Source organism: Acanthisitta chloris, unplaced genomic scaffold (genome assembly GCF_000695815.1).
Source record: "Acanthisitta chloris isolate BGI_N310 unplaced genomic scaffold, ASM69581v1 scaffold27605, whole genome shotgun sequence".
NCBI classification, from domain to species: Eukaryota; Metazoa; Chordata; class Aves; order Passeriformes; family Acanthisittidae; genus Acanthisitta; species Acanthisitta chloris.
This window is the reverse complement of record NW_008674690.1, coordinates 10,456-27,156: the sequence shown is the minus strand read 5'-3', so window position 1 is coordinate 27,156 and position 16,701 is coordinate 10,456. Positions and strand designations below refer to the sequence as shown.

General features: G+C 38.0%; 1 protein-coding gene across 1 annotated transcript; it reads right to left on the bottom strand.

Annotated features, from left to right (window-relative positions):
• CHODL (chondrolectin) lies at positions 1-10,708 on the bottom strand (the record flags this gene model as incomplete). The annotated part of the gene is made up of 6 exons (XM_009075443.1): positions 1-142; positions 4,293-4,395; positions 5,995-6,078; positions 6,459-6,506; positions 9,463-9,620; positions 10,396-10,708. Coding segments are annotated over 6 exons (791 nt in total), but the record flags the coding sequence as incomplete, so codon positions are not given.
• Between the last annotated feature and the right edge of the window lie 5,993 nt (positions 10,709-16,701).

Here is a 16,701-nt window from a genome sequence, read left to right as displayed (position 1 = left end):
TATAATACAGCATCACTGCAAAATGGTTTTTCTGCTTTGTTTTCAGTCAGTAAATCATTATACCTCCATGCTACTGTCCTTCCTAGGAGTCTTTGAAATCCACAGTGTTGACTGGTTTGGACTGGTTTCTGTTCTTTCTTTACTGAAAAATAAAAATATAAACTGTTTTCAGTGCATGTGTGCCTTTGCAGTACTGATTCAGTTTTGTGATCAAGCCTGAGTGTTTCAACCCCTATTTGAAGACCACTTTTGTTGCTTTTACAGCATAGGCTCCCAATCCACAATGGCACCATAGCAGTGAGTTGAGGTAAGCAACTGTTAGCAAAGTTACCAGACTATCCTGCTTAGCACTACTCCCAGGAACTGTACTGACTTGGCCCCTATTTATTTTATTTTCCTGTATTTTACTTTTGCTGGATTTTTTTTCTGGTTCTCATTGAACCATACCTTTCAGAGATGGGTGTGGACAAAGTTTGACCAGGGTTGTGGGAGGCTGAGTGCTTCCCCTTGTCTGGGGAGATGTACAGGGGACCACAGCACACACACTCCCAAGCCCATGCCCAAGGTGCTCAGAGCACAGCCCACCCAGCCCGGGGAGGGACCACAACACTGCCCATATGCATCCTGCACCTGCACATCTGTGACCCCAGTACACTAACAGGTGCCAGTGCGTATCGGTATGCCAGAAAGCCTCTTCCCTTGAGGGCTTGACCTGATGCCTAATGAAGCAATGATGCATGAATCAGATTCTTAGCAATGAATGGCTGGTAGAAAGCTTCCTTAGGCTAGTTTTCATTCAAAATTGTCAATAGTGTTTGCATGTTCAGGTTTTTTTCAGACAAAAAAAGATAAATCTGGTTACAAAAGTATTTGCTCTGCAATATTACAGAAGTGTTCATTTGAATGTTTACAGGGAGTCCTGAGGTACTTCACAAGTTGGTGGCAGTCTTTCCTCACTACTGCTGCAACACATGGCCTTCCCTCACTTAAATTGACAGGTGTACATCACAGTCTACAGAAAAGAAGAGGCACTTCATGAGCCACTGCAGCTGCATTTCAATCAAAATGTTTTAGTTGCTGGCTAGAATATTTCACACTGATTCCCCTCCCCTCAATTAAGTGAAAGCCAGAAAAGTAGCCCTACACAACATCATAAGTTGGAAACCTGAAAGTCCCAGCAGTCTTATATATTCAGTTTTACCCCTTTCCTGGTGTGTAAATCAAGTGAGCCTGAGTTGATTTAAAATGTACTTTGAAGGAGCTGAATGATACAGTAGTTTTTAGTTCCTCCAGACTTACCTCTGAAGTGCTATAAAGTAATGCATTATGTACCTGAGCCCATTGGAGTAATTGAAAAGACTCCCATTTGCTTCAGTGGACTTTAGATCAGGCCACAATGCTATAAAACAAAGCAATTGCAATGAATCAAGTAGTTTCAGTTCTTTCTTTAAGAAAGAAGCTGCTTCTTACTATTTTTCCAGATTAATCCAGCAAAAACAGGCATATTTGGTAAATTAATGATGAAATGCTTTGAATGGAGAGTCCTTGCCACACAGCAGGAACAATTTCTAAATACCGTGGATCAGAACTTGTATAAGATAAGCTTATCTTCAGCAAACTTATGTTGATTTTCACCAGCTGTACATCTGGTTCAGGAAATAGGTTTTAGTCAGAAAGGAAAAGGAAGATGAAATAAATAGCTTGAGCATATTGCTGTTTTGACCACCAAATGCAATCATAGAAACTGAGAAATATACCAGGTTGGAATTTAAACTTTCTGCAAGGCATTCAGATGATAATGGAGATGGGTCTTTGAAGCAGTTTCTCCTTGCTTCCCTGGAAGAAATGAAAGGGAGAGCATCTAAGCATGAATGAACTGATCAGTTCTGCTAGCTACAGGGATGAGGTTTTGCTTGGCCTCATTACTACCCTTTAAGAGCCCAACACCAGGCAAAATTAGTCATGACCTTTCAAGCTAGGCATGTCCTGGTTGGCCATGGGTTGTGGCTTTCAGAGGAAAGGTCACCATGTTGTGGAAGCCTAAAAAAGAATAAGAAGTCAGGTTCATGTGGAAAGGTGGGGATCCCTCCTTCCCCAGCAGGCCAGAATCTCTATCCTGAAACTCTACAGTATCCAGATGATCAGTTCAAGTGGTTGCCTCTTTCTTTTCATTTGCATTATTCCCAAGAATTGCATATTTGTGATGAATCAAAATTATTTGCAAGGTGGGTCATAAGTGGAAATAAAATTTAAAATAGTTGGAGAAATGATTTTTTTAAAAGGTTTTTATCTGTTTAAACAGATAAAGAAAATACTTCATTTTTGGTGATAGTTCTTTTGACTTACATTAATTTTTCCTTAAAAGAAAAAAAAGTTCAATTTTCTTAAAAAAAAACTTTGATGCAACCCAAAATGAGCATCCTGGAAAAAAAAAAAGCCATCAAACAAGCAATAAAAAAGAAAACTCCTCCTTTCATTCAATATTTTCCTCCTCATTTTTGTATCACTTAATCTACCAAACTAATCAGCTAACAGAAAAGTACATTCTTCCAAGGCAAATTTCCAATATCTGAGTCATGCAATTCTGAAGTCTTAGAAGTTCAGGTGACTTACTTCTGGATGAACTGCTATAGCATCAAAGACCTGATCAAAGCCCACTGAAGTCAATTCCACTACTTCTATTGATTTCAGTGGGCCATGAACTTCTCAGTTTTTTTCCCAGGAGTATTTGAGAACTGAAACTCTTCTGGGGAGAGAAAGAGCTGCCAGAAAAGCTATGAATACACCATACTTACCAGGAAATCCAGAGTCATTGTAATAAGGTTCCAGATTACAATTACTATATAATTGCTATTGTTATGCATATTATTCCTTTACTAACTACTATTTTTAGCTTTGAATTTCCAACCTTCTCCAGCCCCAGTGCTGTTTGGATAGAACCTTTCACAAGCATGTATTTGCCTGACATTAAGGCATGTGGGAAAGGGCACATTTTCCTTTTCTTTATAGGAAAGCATATAAAATAAAGATGCAATCCAGTTTATGATACAGACCTCATAATACCTGCTCTTCATGATTACTTGTTTCAATGAGACTCATTACTAAGGAGTGCTGTGAATATCACTGTAGACTCACTCTTACAGAGAGAAACAAGCATCACATTTGAAGTGCTTCCTCACCTGAAATAAGGCATTTCAGCTATTGACAAAAAAAATAATTGACTAAAAATCACAAAGAAAACAAAGATGAAAAATAAGTAAGATTTCTTTTCTGACTTCTTAAAATAGCAATAATATGTTCCTTACTAGTATTTCTGCTCTTCAAGAGGGATAAAAGCTTGTCAATCTATTACTCTTGATATTTTACCAAAATAGCATTTATCTATAAAACATTTTATTTTAAACCTCTCTGGATTACATTAACTTGAGAACACTTCCTGAAAAAAAAAAAAAAGGATTGAAAAGATCCTTGAAAGTTTCAGCAAGATTAGTTCAGGAAAAAAAAACAACAAATTTTATGTTGTCTTATCTTGGTATTTCGTATCTCAAGAAAGCTGAAAAGTCCAAAGAATTTAAAAGCATGGATCAAAACATTCTCTTTCATAGGTTCAAATTTTTCCTCTTTGCATAATAATACATCTGATTGAAACTACATCTGTGTACACATCTCTATTTACTTTATGCATCTTCTTTAGCAGATACACGATGTACAAAGGATCATTGGCATGTGGACAAAACCAAAAGTTTTGCTTTTTGTTTTCAATTAACTCCTCTGCTTCAGTGGTCCACATCTGTTGCTTGTGTATGTGTATGTATATGTGCAGTGAAAAAAGCATTAAGCAGCTGCTGGCCCTTAGGTTTATTCTTGGAACAAACTGCACATTAGGTCAGAAAGCAAGGCAAGTCCTTGAGTTCACCCTGTATCTGTGAAGCCCCCACTGCTATTTCCCACAGCCCAGATGCCATAGAGGTGACAATCAAAATGGAAGACATGAAATAGAAGTGCAGACAATAGCTCAACCTACCAAATGGCCTTCAAAGAGAACTATTTCAGAAACAGGTGAAGTCCTAATGGCAATATACTTTGAGACCTGGACTTGTTTCATCATGTGTTGAAAAGCCTGAAGGTGAATGTCCAGCTGCAAAAGCTGTAAACTGCATGGATTTTAATAGATGAAAAGATGCTTATTTGCATATTTGGGGACAGATGTAAGCAGTTTTTCAGTATGAATAGCTTGCCAATGGAAATATGAATTCTGCATTTTAAGACCATCATGGATGAGTATATTTTACCTTTTATGAAGCATCTGGAAACAGCAAGTCCCAAAAGCCACCAGTATCAACAGCAGTAGTGGTATAGTGGGTATTACAACATAGATTAAATTTGGAATTATACCTACAAGACAAAAGTTCTCATTAATATATCCCATGCTGAAGTACTCTTAACCATGTGAGTAAAAACCTGGAGTAAACTATCAGCAATATATTAACTTATACAAAAGAACACCTATACATTCCTTCTATTGGAAGAGCTCCGATGAGAACTCAGCAGTATCAAGAAGTACTTCTCCAGCAATATGCAAAACTTAAGGTGTTAAATTCTAAATTTTCTATATGCAATGTGATATTTCTGACTTGGTAATTGAAAATTCAAGTATTTTAACACAGTACATTTCAAAGCCTATTATTGTTACAGTCCATAAAACCTTTAGACCCAGGTGCTCTTGTATGCTGGATTCCCACCCATGCAGGACCACAAGATCAGACTCTTGTCTTCCCTTTCCCCTTAAGAGACAGATATACACTCTCCTTGACTAATCAGGAGAGCTAAAGTTGCTCTCCTGCAGGTCCCTGGACAAAAGGAGTGGGAAATGGTACAAGTTGAGACTCCATTTTTTTGTCTACAATAGAGGATGGGGTCTGTAACTTCCAGAAGAGTCCAACTGTTTTTCACTACTATATGCCCATGTTTTATACCAGTATACATTAACACAAAAACTGTGTAGAGTTACTTATCCATTGTCCAATTCTGAAAATATTTTTCACTAGCAAGAATAAATGTGAATGTTCAGGTTGGATTTGTTTATGACTTTTAGATAGAGAGTCTTTTCATGGTTTGTATACCAATGATTTCAAAACACAGATCATCAATACATCAATTCTTCTGGATTTATAAACAATGGATACATTAGTTATGAAGCTGGCTCAAATCCAGACAACCGGTGCAGAAACAGCACCAGACTTCCATAATCCCAGGCTGCAGTCCTGTAAAATCCAGAGCTGCTCCTTAAAGATGTTCAGTTCCTTGAACTAAGGCCATGCTTCTCTTCATGAACCTCAGGACTAGGTTCAGGACTACATTCCTAAATGAAGTAGCTAGGGGCATTACAGCAAGCACCTAGGCAGTAGGCATCAATTTGCAAAATATCATGTGTCATCTCTGCTAGGTATCTCAGCAAAGCACTTAACTCTTCTTAGCACGTGGTATTCCTTAAAACACAAGGTACTGGGGGGAGCTATGGCACAGTGTTTATTCTGCAGATAATGGAAAAATTCCTGACCTCTGTTAAAAACACTCATCTGTGCCTTTTTTTGTGAGCCCCAGGTATCAGATATAAAATACACATTGAGGAAGAGGTGGGTAGGAGATGAAGAGAGGCAAAGCACTGGTTACCACAGCCTAGAAGGAGGTGCTCCACAGCTGGATGGACACTGAAGTCTTGCATCTCAACAGAGACAACACTGAAGATTTCAAGGACTACTAAACTGCAGATTTAGGTCAAAGTTTGGGGAGACAAAGAAATAATTTGTTTCCACGGTTAGAAAGTTACAATTAAACCCCTTGAAACATTATTCAAATGTATAGATTTTCAGGGCACTTCCTGGGGAAATAGACTGCTTCCTCCCTCTAACAACAGAAATTGTTACAGATTCATTTAACAGAGTCCACTGTTAACATTTTTCCCAGAACCCCAACCTCATATGAACACATTACCTGTTTCAGTAGCAATAATATGATACTGATCTTCTGGTTTGCTTGTGTCATAAGGATTTCCTGCTGGCACTGTTGGAAAAACATCTGAAAAGGATATCAGACATTTTAGGAAAATAATGAGTAAAAAATATGGCTGTTATGTTGCTAAGTAAATTAATGGCAGTTGCATCTTAATTTATATTGGAAGAATGAACACTATGATTTATCACACTGCTGGATATATACATGTAAACAGGATTTTATTGCAAAATTGGGATTACATCTGGAACAAGAATTATGAGCAGTGCTATTCTAAGCAATATCTATATATTTATAGCTCTTGCTCTCTAAAGGATTAATTTTTCTTATGTTCCAGTTCTAAACTGTGCCTGTTAAACTTGAGTAATTTTGGAGGTTCTTGTAAGCTATCGTTGTAATTACGTATTTGCCATTGCAACTCAATTTAATGTTTCAAAATTTCTTACCATAATCTGGCTCCGCTCTGTCTCCTAATTCTTTTTCTAAGACATTACCTGTTAAATCAATATTTGAAATCGATTGTTGAAGAATAAAAACATATGTGCAATAAAACAGATGTTTTCATTATTTTGCATGCAGTATCACAGAAATAGATACATTCCCCAAAACAGTAACTGCTTAATTCTTCAGCATTTTATCTTTTACCAAAGACTATTTTCAAACTAGTGACACATCACTTCTAGTCCATACTTTTTGCTTCTTAGAAAAGGACTATAGTTTATTCTAGTTTCAATTCTTGTTGGCCTCTGCTAGGTTACTGGAGAAACTACTAAATAGCCTAGTTTCTTGAGCTGAGTAAACTCCTAACATATTCAAAGTTCTGTTGGTGCAGACGAAGATAAACAATGTAAGAAAATAAGTTTTCTTGGTTACCGCTATGATTACCACATATCTTGTTCACATTTGCAAAATAATGCTTATTGGCTATGATGTGAAACAAAGCAGCACAAGTTTGTGAGGTCAGATGTCAGCTTCATGTAGTTTGACTTTGCAACAAGCAGCCCTAAAATCCAAATCATGGTATCTAATAAATTAGATAAGGAAGTCAAATCACTAAAAGAGGAATGATAATATTGAATTTCCTGTAATATATCAAAAAATGGAGAATCAATCAATTTCAGCTACAGTGCAGAGGTTTGCAAGTTTACTGATGGCTATTGTTACAACTAAAAGTTTATGAAGATTACATAATGAATTCTCATATCAGGGATAGGAGTGGAATCTGCATGAATTTTTGAACATCATTCCTTTACCATAAGACTATACTAACTTAATAGTGCTATAAGCCTGCAGTTCTAATGTCTTGACAAACACAAACTGCTGGGCGAAATTAAAGCAGCAACAAAGCATATTATAAAAAGGTAATTTTTTCACCTACTCTGGTATAAAAAAAATAGCTGAATACCCAAAAAACCTGAGTTGTTGTCTCTAGAAAGCAGAAGAGAGTCTAGAGAACAGAAGAGGGAGGTGAGTTTTTGATTGCTTAATCAAACCTATAGGAGCTGGACAGGAAGTAAATGTGGTTCCAATTACCAACCTATAATTAAATTTAAGATTGCTGAATGATCAATATAACCTAAAGCAGCAGTAAATGGTCAAGGGAGGCACTATAAAATGGCCTTAGGAAAAAAAAGTGACCACCAGAAACATAGCTGCTGCTTGAGCAAGGCTGCTAATATGCACTGCCCTAAACTTGCTGCTGATACAACTAGATGTAACTTCATCACAGTCACCTACAACTTTTTTTTTTTGCCTGTGACTGGTATCATACACTATATACTCAATACAGACAGGAAGGTTGTGAAAACCAACATACTCAGATAAACTGAAACTCAATATGCGCATGGCACTTTTACACTCCTGGTAAAACGGATGTATTTTGTACTGCAAATAGCTGACATTGAAGCTATTATGGTGATTTGGGGAGGGGAAAAAAGGTCATTTGTAAGTCTCACTCGGTTTGAGATAACAAACGTAATTTTCTTAGAAACATTGTGGTATTTGCTTCAGGCAGTGAAAAAAATGTCATATATCTATTTATATACATTTATGCATCTACTCCTTTCCTCTGTGTGACAAAAAATACATTTCTGGAGAATACTCTGTTTTGCTAAAGAGCACAATTCCAACAGCTTGAAAAATAAATAAGCACAATTCAGCAGTATTTAGCTGCAAAACAATGTCAGTCCTAACAATAGTCTACCTATATATTGCTTGCCTTATATGCCTCATTATGCAATAGTAATCTATTTCCACAGAGTGAAAGAAACAAATTCATTGTTACTGTTATCACTGCATTTTCTGCCAATCCAAAATACCTGGATTTCTTTCCGATGGTGAAAGCAATAGAAAAAAAAAAAAACCAATTCTTTATCACATCTTGGCTACAATGGTAAGTTGCTCACTCTTACAGAACAATTATTTCACTTAAATTTGTTTGCTTTAAAAGATATGAAATATACTTGAAACTGAGCCTTTTTAATCAAGCCTGAACTTTGACATAAAAATGATATTTTAACAACGCAAAACATTTTTAATATGTTATCTTGTTTCAAAATAATTGTGAGCAGTTGAAAAAGGGATTAAAATCGCATATGCCTCGTTTCCTTGAGGGTCCTATAGTAGATGAAGGTAGTAACTGATCACCATAACATAGTGATATCCGCTCATAAAGAAACCACAAATTATTTTAAAATATTTGCATGATCCAGCTGAAAAACATGGTTTCGTTTACTGCAAGTACCACCAAGAGTAGAAAGTGTTACAAACTCAGTCTTGAAAGTTGATTTTTCACATCCTTTCTGTTTTTGCATAATGTTCTAGTTTATAGTTCATGTTTCCTCTACTGACATATACAGAACTTATGTCATGTCTGGAAGTACAGCCAAATTGCCTAAGATCTGGCTTTTTCTGTCACCATCTCAACTAGCATGCATCTGCTTTTCATATCTATAAGCCTACATGCATAAATGCAGATCTTTTTTCCTGCTGTTCTGGACTTCATTCCTCAAGCCAAAACTTTTTGAAACAACCATCACACAAGTTGGTATAAAATGACAAGTCTGCAACTACCAGGACTACAGGAGGATCAAGAGACGTCTTGGTCTTCCTACTTTGTAGCAAGCAAGGGAAGGAGAAAATAGCTACTGAAAACACTTTGTAGAGAATAAAATATCTAGGGAATGAGCTAAACCAAAGTAAACCTTGGAATGCATGATAGTGAAGCTAACATTGAAAACATTCTTATCAGATATGAACAGGTTTATTTAAATTTATTTTAATTAATTATTATTGACATATTAAATCCCCTATTAATGTCACCTCAGGCATACACCAAAGGAACCAGTACCACAGGCCACAAGACACATGCGGATTCCCTCACAAAACAAGAGGCAATTCCTTTTCTAAGATAATCTCCCACCTGCGAAATATAACTTCAGCTTCACCTACCTGGTGCATACTTGCAGATAAAATTGTGCTTCATGTTGCATCTATCATCATTCCACTGATAAAGGTATGGCCCTCCAAGACCAGGGTTTGCAGTTGGCTGATGATACATCACCACACAGGCTTCACTTCCACAGGAAGGCTCATCTGTGTACCAATTTCTAGTAGCACACAAAGACTGACTTTCAGCTTTTGAAGGCAAGGTTCATCAGGATGCCGAAGAAAAGAGTTTACATTAATGAAGACATATCAACCCCAACACTCCCATTCTCTTCAAAGATATGCCCATTTCCTACAATTCCTCTGTGAAAGGAATTCAAGCTCCACATCTCTGGATCTTAAAAAAAATTTCTGATTAAAACACCTCTGCAGAAATAAAACCTCACTGTTTTGTCTTCCTTCCTATTTGACTCTTACTCGTTCCCTTGTCATGAGTCCTGTGAGCTGCTGCTACTCTGGCCTTTGGCTTAATCAGGAAATTAAAGGCCTTTCCAAAAGGGTAGAAACAGAACAATTTATGCTAAGTAACATGCACTAATTTACTTTGAGGCTTATTTGAGGTGGACAGAATCTTGCAGAATTTGCCTGCCTGCTTTCAGACGGCATCCTAAAGATACTATTCTATTGTAGCAGAACAACCTCCAAAAGCCACACAGAAGCAAAGTCATTAGGTGGGAACAAAGAAAATTGTAGGCTAAAGACATACTATGCCATTCTTTTACAGCTTCAAATTCGAAGCTGACAGCTCCCCTTTATCTGGGGAAGTTAACAAGGGATTCTACTAACTTCATGGAGCAGCAAGCCTTCAAGCTTCTTTCTAGAAGACTTGGCTTACTGGGCATTTCAATTTCCATTTCTTCCCATGAAACTGTCTCAATAAGTGGTTTTACAGACTTACCTATGGAACCTTCTCAATAAACAGTTTTACAGACTTACCTGAATGGTGAAATGCTTCCATCAGCCCACTGGTAGAGGTCAGGGCAAACACTTGATGTGGCTAGTCCATCGCCACTTCTCCACAGCCCAATCCAGAAATCACCATCAGAAATCCCAGAGCCTGATTTAGTGAGGTTTTGCAACATGCTTTCTATTAGTTGCTGCTCTGCTTCACTTTCCAAGCTCAGTAAAGCCCCTCCATCAATTTCACAGGCTTGGCGAGCCTCCTGAAAGCCCACGCGTCTAGACAAGTCCTGGAAATACGCTAACTTGTAACACGAATGCTTGAAGGCACCATAGCACACCTTTTGACCTGAAAAATAAGAACATGAGAGTGTGTACAGTACAGTAATGACTAGCAATACTGCAAAAAAAATTAAAAAACAGTGCATCACACTGGTGGAGGACAGATTTTTTTTTTCTTGTTAGAAAGAATTTACAGTGATACATTGGCAGCACTGAAATCCTTTGTTCTACTTTAAATTGCAAATCAGAGTTCATGGGAATCTATGGCTTGCTTCCCATGGCCCGTGAAACTCTCCAGAAACTGAAGATTCCCACTAGCTTCTAGAAAAATATTCTCTACTTTAACAACTGTACCATCAGGCCTCTTTGTTAAAACCAGGATCTGTTTGGAGGGTATTTTCTTACCTCTTTCATATTAATGGACCAAATCCACTTTTACTTTGCAATCAAAGCTACTTGATTTAAAAAAAAAAAAAAAGTTTTAAATTCTCAATTTTAGTGGGAAGAAGCACACAGCATATTTATCATCCTGCTGCCTAATCTCTAGAGGCTCTATTTACAAGGAACTCATAACTACTCTTCGCTATAATGTGCCTAAGGACAAGCTGTAAGGGTGTGTGGAAGGAGAGTGTCTGCTGCTTTAAGGGTATCTGGTCAATGATTTTTCCAGTGCAAAAAGGAATAATGATAACAGGAACAAAAATACAGTTACAGGACCTGACATTAAAACATAATGGAGGAAAACAAACAAACAAAAAAAAGAAAAAGTGTCAGACAAATTGGTGATCTATGAAGAAACTGCAGGCAAACAGGACTTTGCAACTTGATAAGGATCTTGGGGGGACTATGAAATATCATGAGGTACCATGAAATGTTAGGGAATGGAGAGCAACCAAGGCAGAACAGACAGAAAAGGGTATTAAAGGAGGCATGTGTGTCTGAGTGTGTGCCTTCCCTAGTGACCTCCTATGTCTGCCAGCTGAGGAGTAAGAGGAGACTTGTCTCTCTGTTTAGATAGGTGATGCACATGGGTGCAGTTGAAGGCAGTACCTTGTCTGTGCCAATCTGCATGACAGCCACATCCATGTCTTGCCTGCATGGAACTGGAATATCTGGCAAAAGGCATTATTTTGGCAGAGGTGTTTCAATCAGAACTATCAAAGGGGGAAGCTGCAGCCATATCGTTCCATTCAGAGAGAGGCCCTGGGTACCAGCATCCAGGCAGGAGGGAGTCCTGGGACTGGACACGCCAGAGGACATGGCCAAGCTCTAAACATGCCTTAACACATCCAAGAAAAACTCCAGATATTAGCAGATCTCACTGCTATCCAGATCCCATAAAGAAGCCCTGTGATGCATTCAGAAAGCACTAGATCTACTGCATTCACACCATTTCCCTTGCCCTTCAGAGTTATATCTGTGGAAAGAATGAAAAACTAAATGAAGAAATAATATTTATTCCTTCCAGTTCCTCATTTGAGAAAGATACATGCCTTTTTTTCTAAACAGGAAAAATAATTATAATCTTCAACTAGGGAGATTCTCTAGAGTTTCTTCACATTATACAAAATGTGGAATTAACACACTCATGAGCCGTAGCTGAAATCCAGTATATTTATTTAGGGACAGGAGAAGGCTTCTAAATATAAAATCTCTTTAAAAAAAAAAAAATCAAGTATTTCCAGTATAGAAATTTATCTTTGCATAAGAAAAGTAGGAAAGTTCATTTTGCTAAGTAACAATTACTGAAGCATACCAAAGTAACAAGAACTACCAGGCATTATTGAGATTGTTTATAAAACACGTTCCATCATTTTACTGGAAAAATTTGACAATCATAGAATATCCTGAGTTAGAAGGGACCCATGGGGATCAAACAAGTCCAACTCCTGGCCCTGCACAGGACAACCCCAAGAATCACACAGCATTGTGCAAACACTTCTTGAACTCTGGCAGGCTTGGTGCCACGACCATTTCCCTGGGGAGCCTGTTCCAGTGTCCAACCATGCTCTAGCTGAAGAATCTTTTCCTAATATTCAGCCTCAATCTCCCCTTACACAGCTTCAGGCCATTCCCTTGGGTCCTATCACTGGTCACCAGAGAGAAGTAACCAGTGCCTGCCACTCCACTTCCACTCATGAGGGAGTAGCAGACAGTTATGAGATCTCCCCTCGGTCTCTTCTTCTCCAGGCTGAAGAGACCAAGTGACCTCAGCCACTCCTCATATGGTTCCCTCTCTAGGCCCTTCACGATCTTTGCTGCCTCCTTTGGAAGCTAATGGGTTTATATTCTTCTTATACCGAGACATGCAAAACTGCACACAGGACTCAAGCTGAGGTAGCACCAGCAGAGTACTATATATTTATCATACCATGTCAGATTTGCATTTTAAAATCTTGTATTTAGTCCCACTCTTAAGCAAACCCAGATGCATGAGTGATGTAAATAACCCTCTAGCTTTACCTTTGGACAGAATTTATTCTGTTTTAACTTTAAAAAATTGTAATTTGTCACTGAGGAACAGCAACATCCTCCCATAAATTAAGCAGTCTTTTTCTATACGCAAACACAGAAATAAAAAAAAAGCCTAAAAGCTACAATGAAGTTCTTTCTTCTTGCTTAAGTGTTGCTTCATTTTTGTATTAATAAGTAGCAGACTTCCCACAGCAGAAAGTACTCAGCACAAGAGCAGACTGAAGAGATCTCCATATTTGCAGAGAGAATTTGCAGAGAATAAGCAGTGTGTATCAAAGCTGAATTAATGCAGGAATGTGAAAACAGGATTGGCCCTTGAGGTTTAGCTAAATCTGAAACATAACTCTTATTTTTTGGGAACATTTTTGTTGTGGAAAGTTAAATTACAGGGGCAGTAGGGATAATACTCTGCTTAGCTTTGTAAGGTTTCCTACAACTCCTGTAATCTTTCTCAAAAAATAAGCAGTGTGTATCAAAGCTGAATTAATGCAGGAATGTGAAAACAGGATTGGCCCTTGAGGTTTAGCTAAATCTGAAACATAACTCTTATTTTTTGGGAACATTTTTGTTGTGGAAAGTTAAATTACAGGGGCAGTAGGGATAATACTCTGCTTAGCTTTGTAAGGTTTCCTACAACTCCTGTAATCTTTCTCAAAAAAACCCCAAAAACAAATCAACCCAGGAATCAAACCTTCCCTTCTGTTTATGATACCCTATTCAAGCTCATCTGGGAGAAGGACTAACAGTAAGAGAACCATCTTTGCAGTCTCATTCTTACCTGGCAGACAGACTTCTGAAAAATCACTTGTCTATCCATAGCTTAAACCATTATAATAATAGAGGAACAAGAGTAGTCCAACATAAAGACAAGCCTGTGCCACAGATATCCATGAAAAACCAGCCTCCAAGATAAGAAAAGAGTGCCTATTTGGACTTTCTCTGTTAACATCCTGACAATGCTGTGGATGTGTCAATTCCTTTCCTGTCACTCCCCTTTATTCATATAGGTTAAGAGCCTTGCTATCAATAAATGTAGCCATAGTCCTAGCTGGTCAATGGTGCTGAAGAATCAAGGAGCACACCTTCTGTTAGAGATGCATATAAAATAAAAGGTTTCTTCCTAAGACTTCCTTGAATAAAAGAAAAAAAAGAACCCTCTTATCAAAGTAACAAAGGGAGAACTTTAAGTGCTCGAAAGTAGAAAGTGCAAGAATGAAAACCACATGTGAAATCCCAGCTCACTCTCTTCATCAATAATACTGCAATTCAAATTTTAACATGATAGATTTTCCCCAGGTGCTCTGTCTTACTGACAGGATAGAGTGCACGGGGAAGGACAAGCTGATCAACATTATGACCATCACTGCTGGGTGAGTGACAGTAGCCTATTGCCAGCGTACACATATGTATATAACAGCACAAGCATCCAAAGGCTAGCACTGAGTTATGTAGGATATTTATCATTTACAAGGAAGAGACTGCACCTCTCCCTGGAGCTGAAGATTGGATTCAAACCATTAATTCAATTGATTAATTTATGGAAAGTCCTTTGCCCCTTGTTGTGTTCTAAAAGTTTCTCCCAATTTTTAGAAATAAACTCTTTCAGGATTCTTTTCATTCTCTGCACATGACACCAACTAGTAAATTATGAGCAGATTCAGGTATCAATTTCAAGTCACAATTTCAGTCATGCAGGAATGTTTAGCCAACTGATATGAGTGGGCTGACCATTATGGATCTCAAGTTCTGGAGTGTGTCCCCTTCTCACGGGAAAATGGTTAGCTTTCCATCCCTAACACACACATTCACTCCCCATCCCTGCATGTTTCACAGGTGGCTGAAGTGCCCTCCTCACTCTGTTCTCTCAGTCTCTGCCCTTCTGTGACCTCTCAAAACCTGAATCAAATGATTTCCCTAGCAGGACAGTTGGGTCCCTTACTGGCTAACTGATCATATTTCAAGTACTCATCTCCCAATCAGCTACTGCATGGAGACTCACATTGCTAAATAGAAACATAGAATTTCTTAGACTGAAAAAGACCTTTAAAATCATCAAGTCATGGTAAGTGCTGTTTCTGAGCTGCTATAAGGCTTCTATTCATAAGCTATTCATAAGCTTCTATTATTATAATGGTTTAAGCTATGGATAGACAAGTGATTTTTCAGAAGTCTGTCTGCCAGGTAAGAATGAGACTGCAAAGATGGTTCTCTTACTGTTAGTCCTTCTCCCAGATGAGCTTGAATAGGGTATCATAAACAGAAGGTTTGAGAGGTTTCCTGGGTTGATTTGTTTTTGGGGTTTACTGGTCCAACACAGAGGTTGCATCAGTGTCAATGTTTGGCTCCATCACCCACATGACACCAAGAAAACAGAACAGCAGGGAGAAGAATAGGCACTTGTGATGCACCACTAGCGGCAGCAGAGCTACCACAGACCCTAATACATGCGCAGCTTGCCACTGTTGTGCACTCAGAGCAGAAAGCCTCTCTTGGAGCCATCCAGAACACAGATGTGAAGGCCCAATCTGTACCCAAGGATCTGAAAGGGCTGGCAAGTTAAGATCTTGAAGCTTTATGTGAGGATTTTTTTTTTTCTTCGCCTAAACTGATCTGAATATCTTTTTAAGTATACCATTGTTACTGCAGATGATTGTGCAGGGTTAAGTAACTAAAATCAAGCATTATAAAATGAAACAATTAAACAAGTTAAATTTTGCATAACTCTCCTAAATTACATGTCTTTCATTTGTTGCTCTCTACCCCTGTGGCATAAGAAATAATTTCCCCCCAACCAACAGAGAAAACAGCAAGAAACCAATAAATATTTGGCATTAAGACCCATAGACACATACGGTGTGAGCTTTCTGGAAGAAGCTGTGAATTTCTCTTGTTCTAGTTAATTTAGTCCCTCTGTTTAGGCAGTGACCTACTCTGAATCTTTTCTTTCTTCTTTTGAAGGGGTCTTATAGCTGCCACAGTGGAGTTAGTTCAATGTGTTAATGGAAATCTGTGGTTGTTCCTTAATAGCTGGCAAATCAGTTGACATTTTAGTGCTTTTCTCAGAACATGCTGATCTGTCAGTTTTTCGGGCTTCATTTTTTTACCACTTTCTCTCATTACCAATTTCTGAACTACAAAGCAGAAATAATTTACCAGTGAAAAATGACAGACTGGACCACCTCATACAACAGAGAAGATACGTATGGAACATTCACTATGGGCTATATTATCTTATTCTAACATCTCTGCAGCAGACAAGACTCCACTGTTAATTTTAAAGCAACATTTTCTATTTCAGCTGTAGCAATTGAATTCCAGTGTTCCTGTCGCAATTGAATAGAAACTAGATTTGTAAGCAAGACTACTGAATGAATCACACTAAGATACTACACAATGTGAGTAAATATAGTCAAGTTATGCATTTACAACCTTTCCACAAGATCTGCCTTGTGATATTTGAGAGATGAAAGAAAACAAAGGAAAACATGGGGTCATCACAGGGTATTCAGAAAGATAAAAAGAGCATGTTATTATATTTGGTCCTCCCATCAGAGTGAGATCAAACTAATTAATTTAATAAGACAT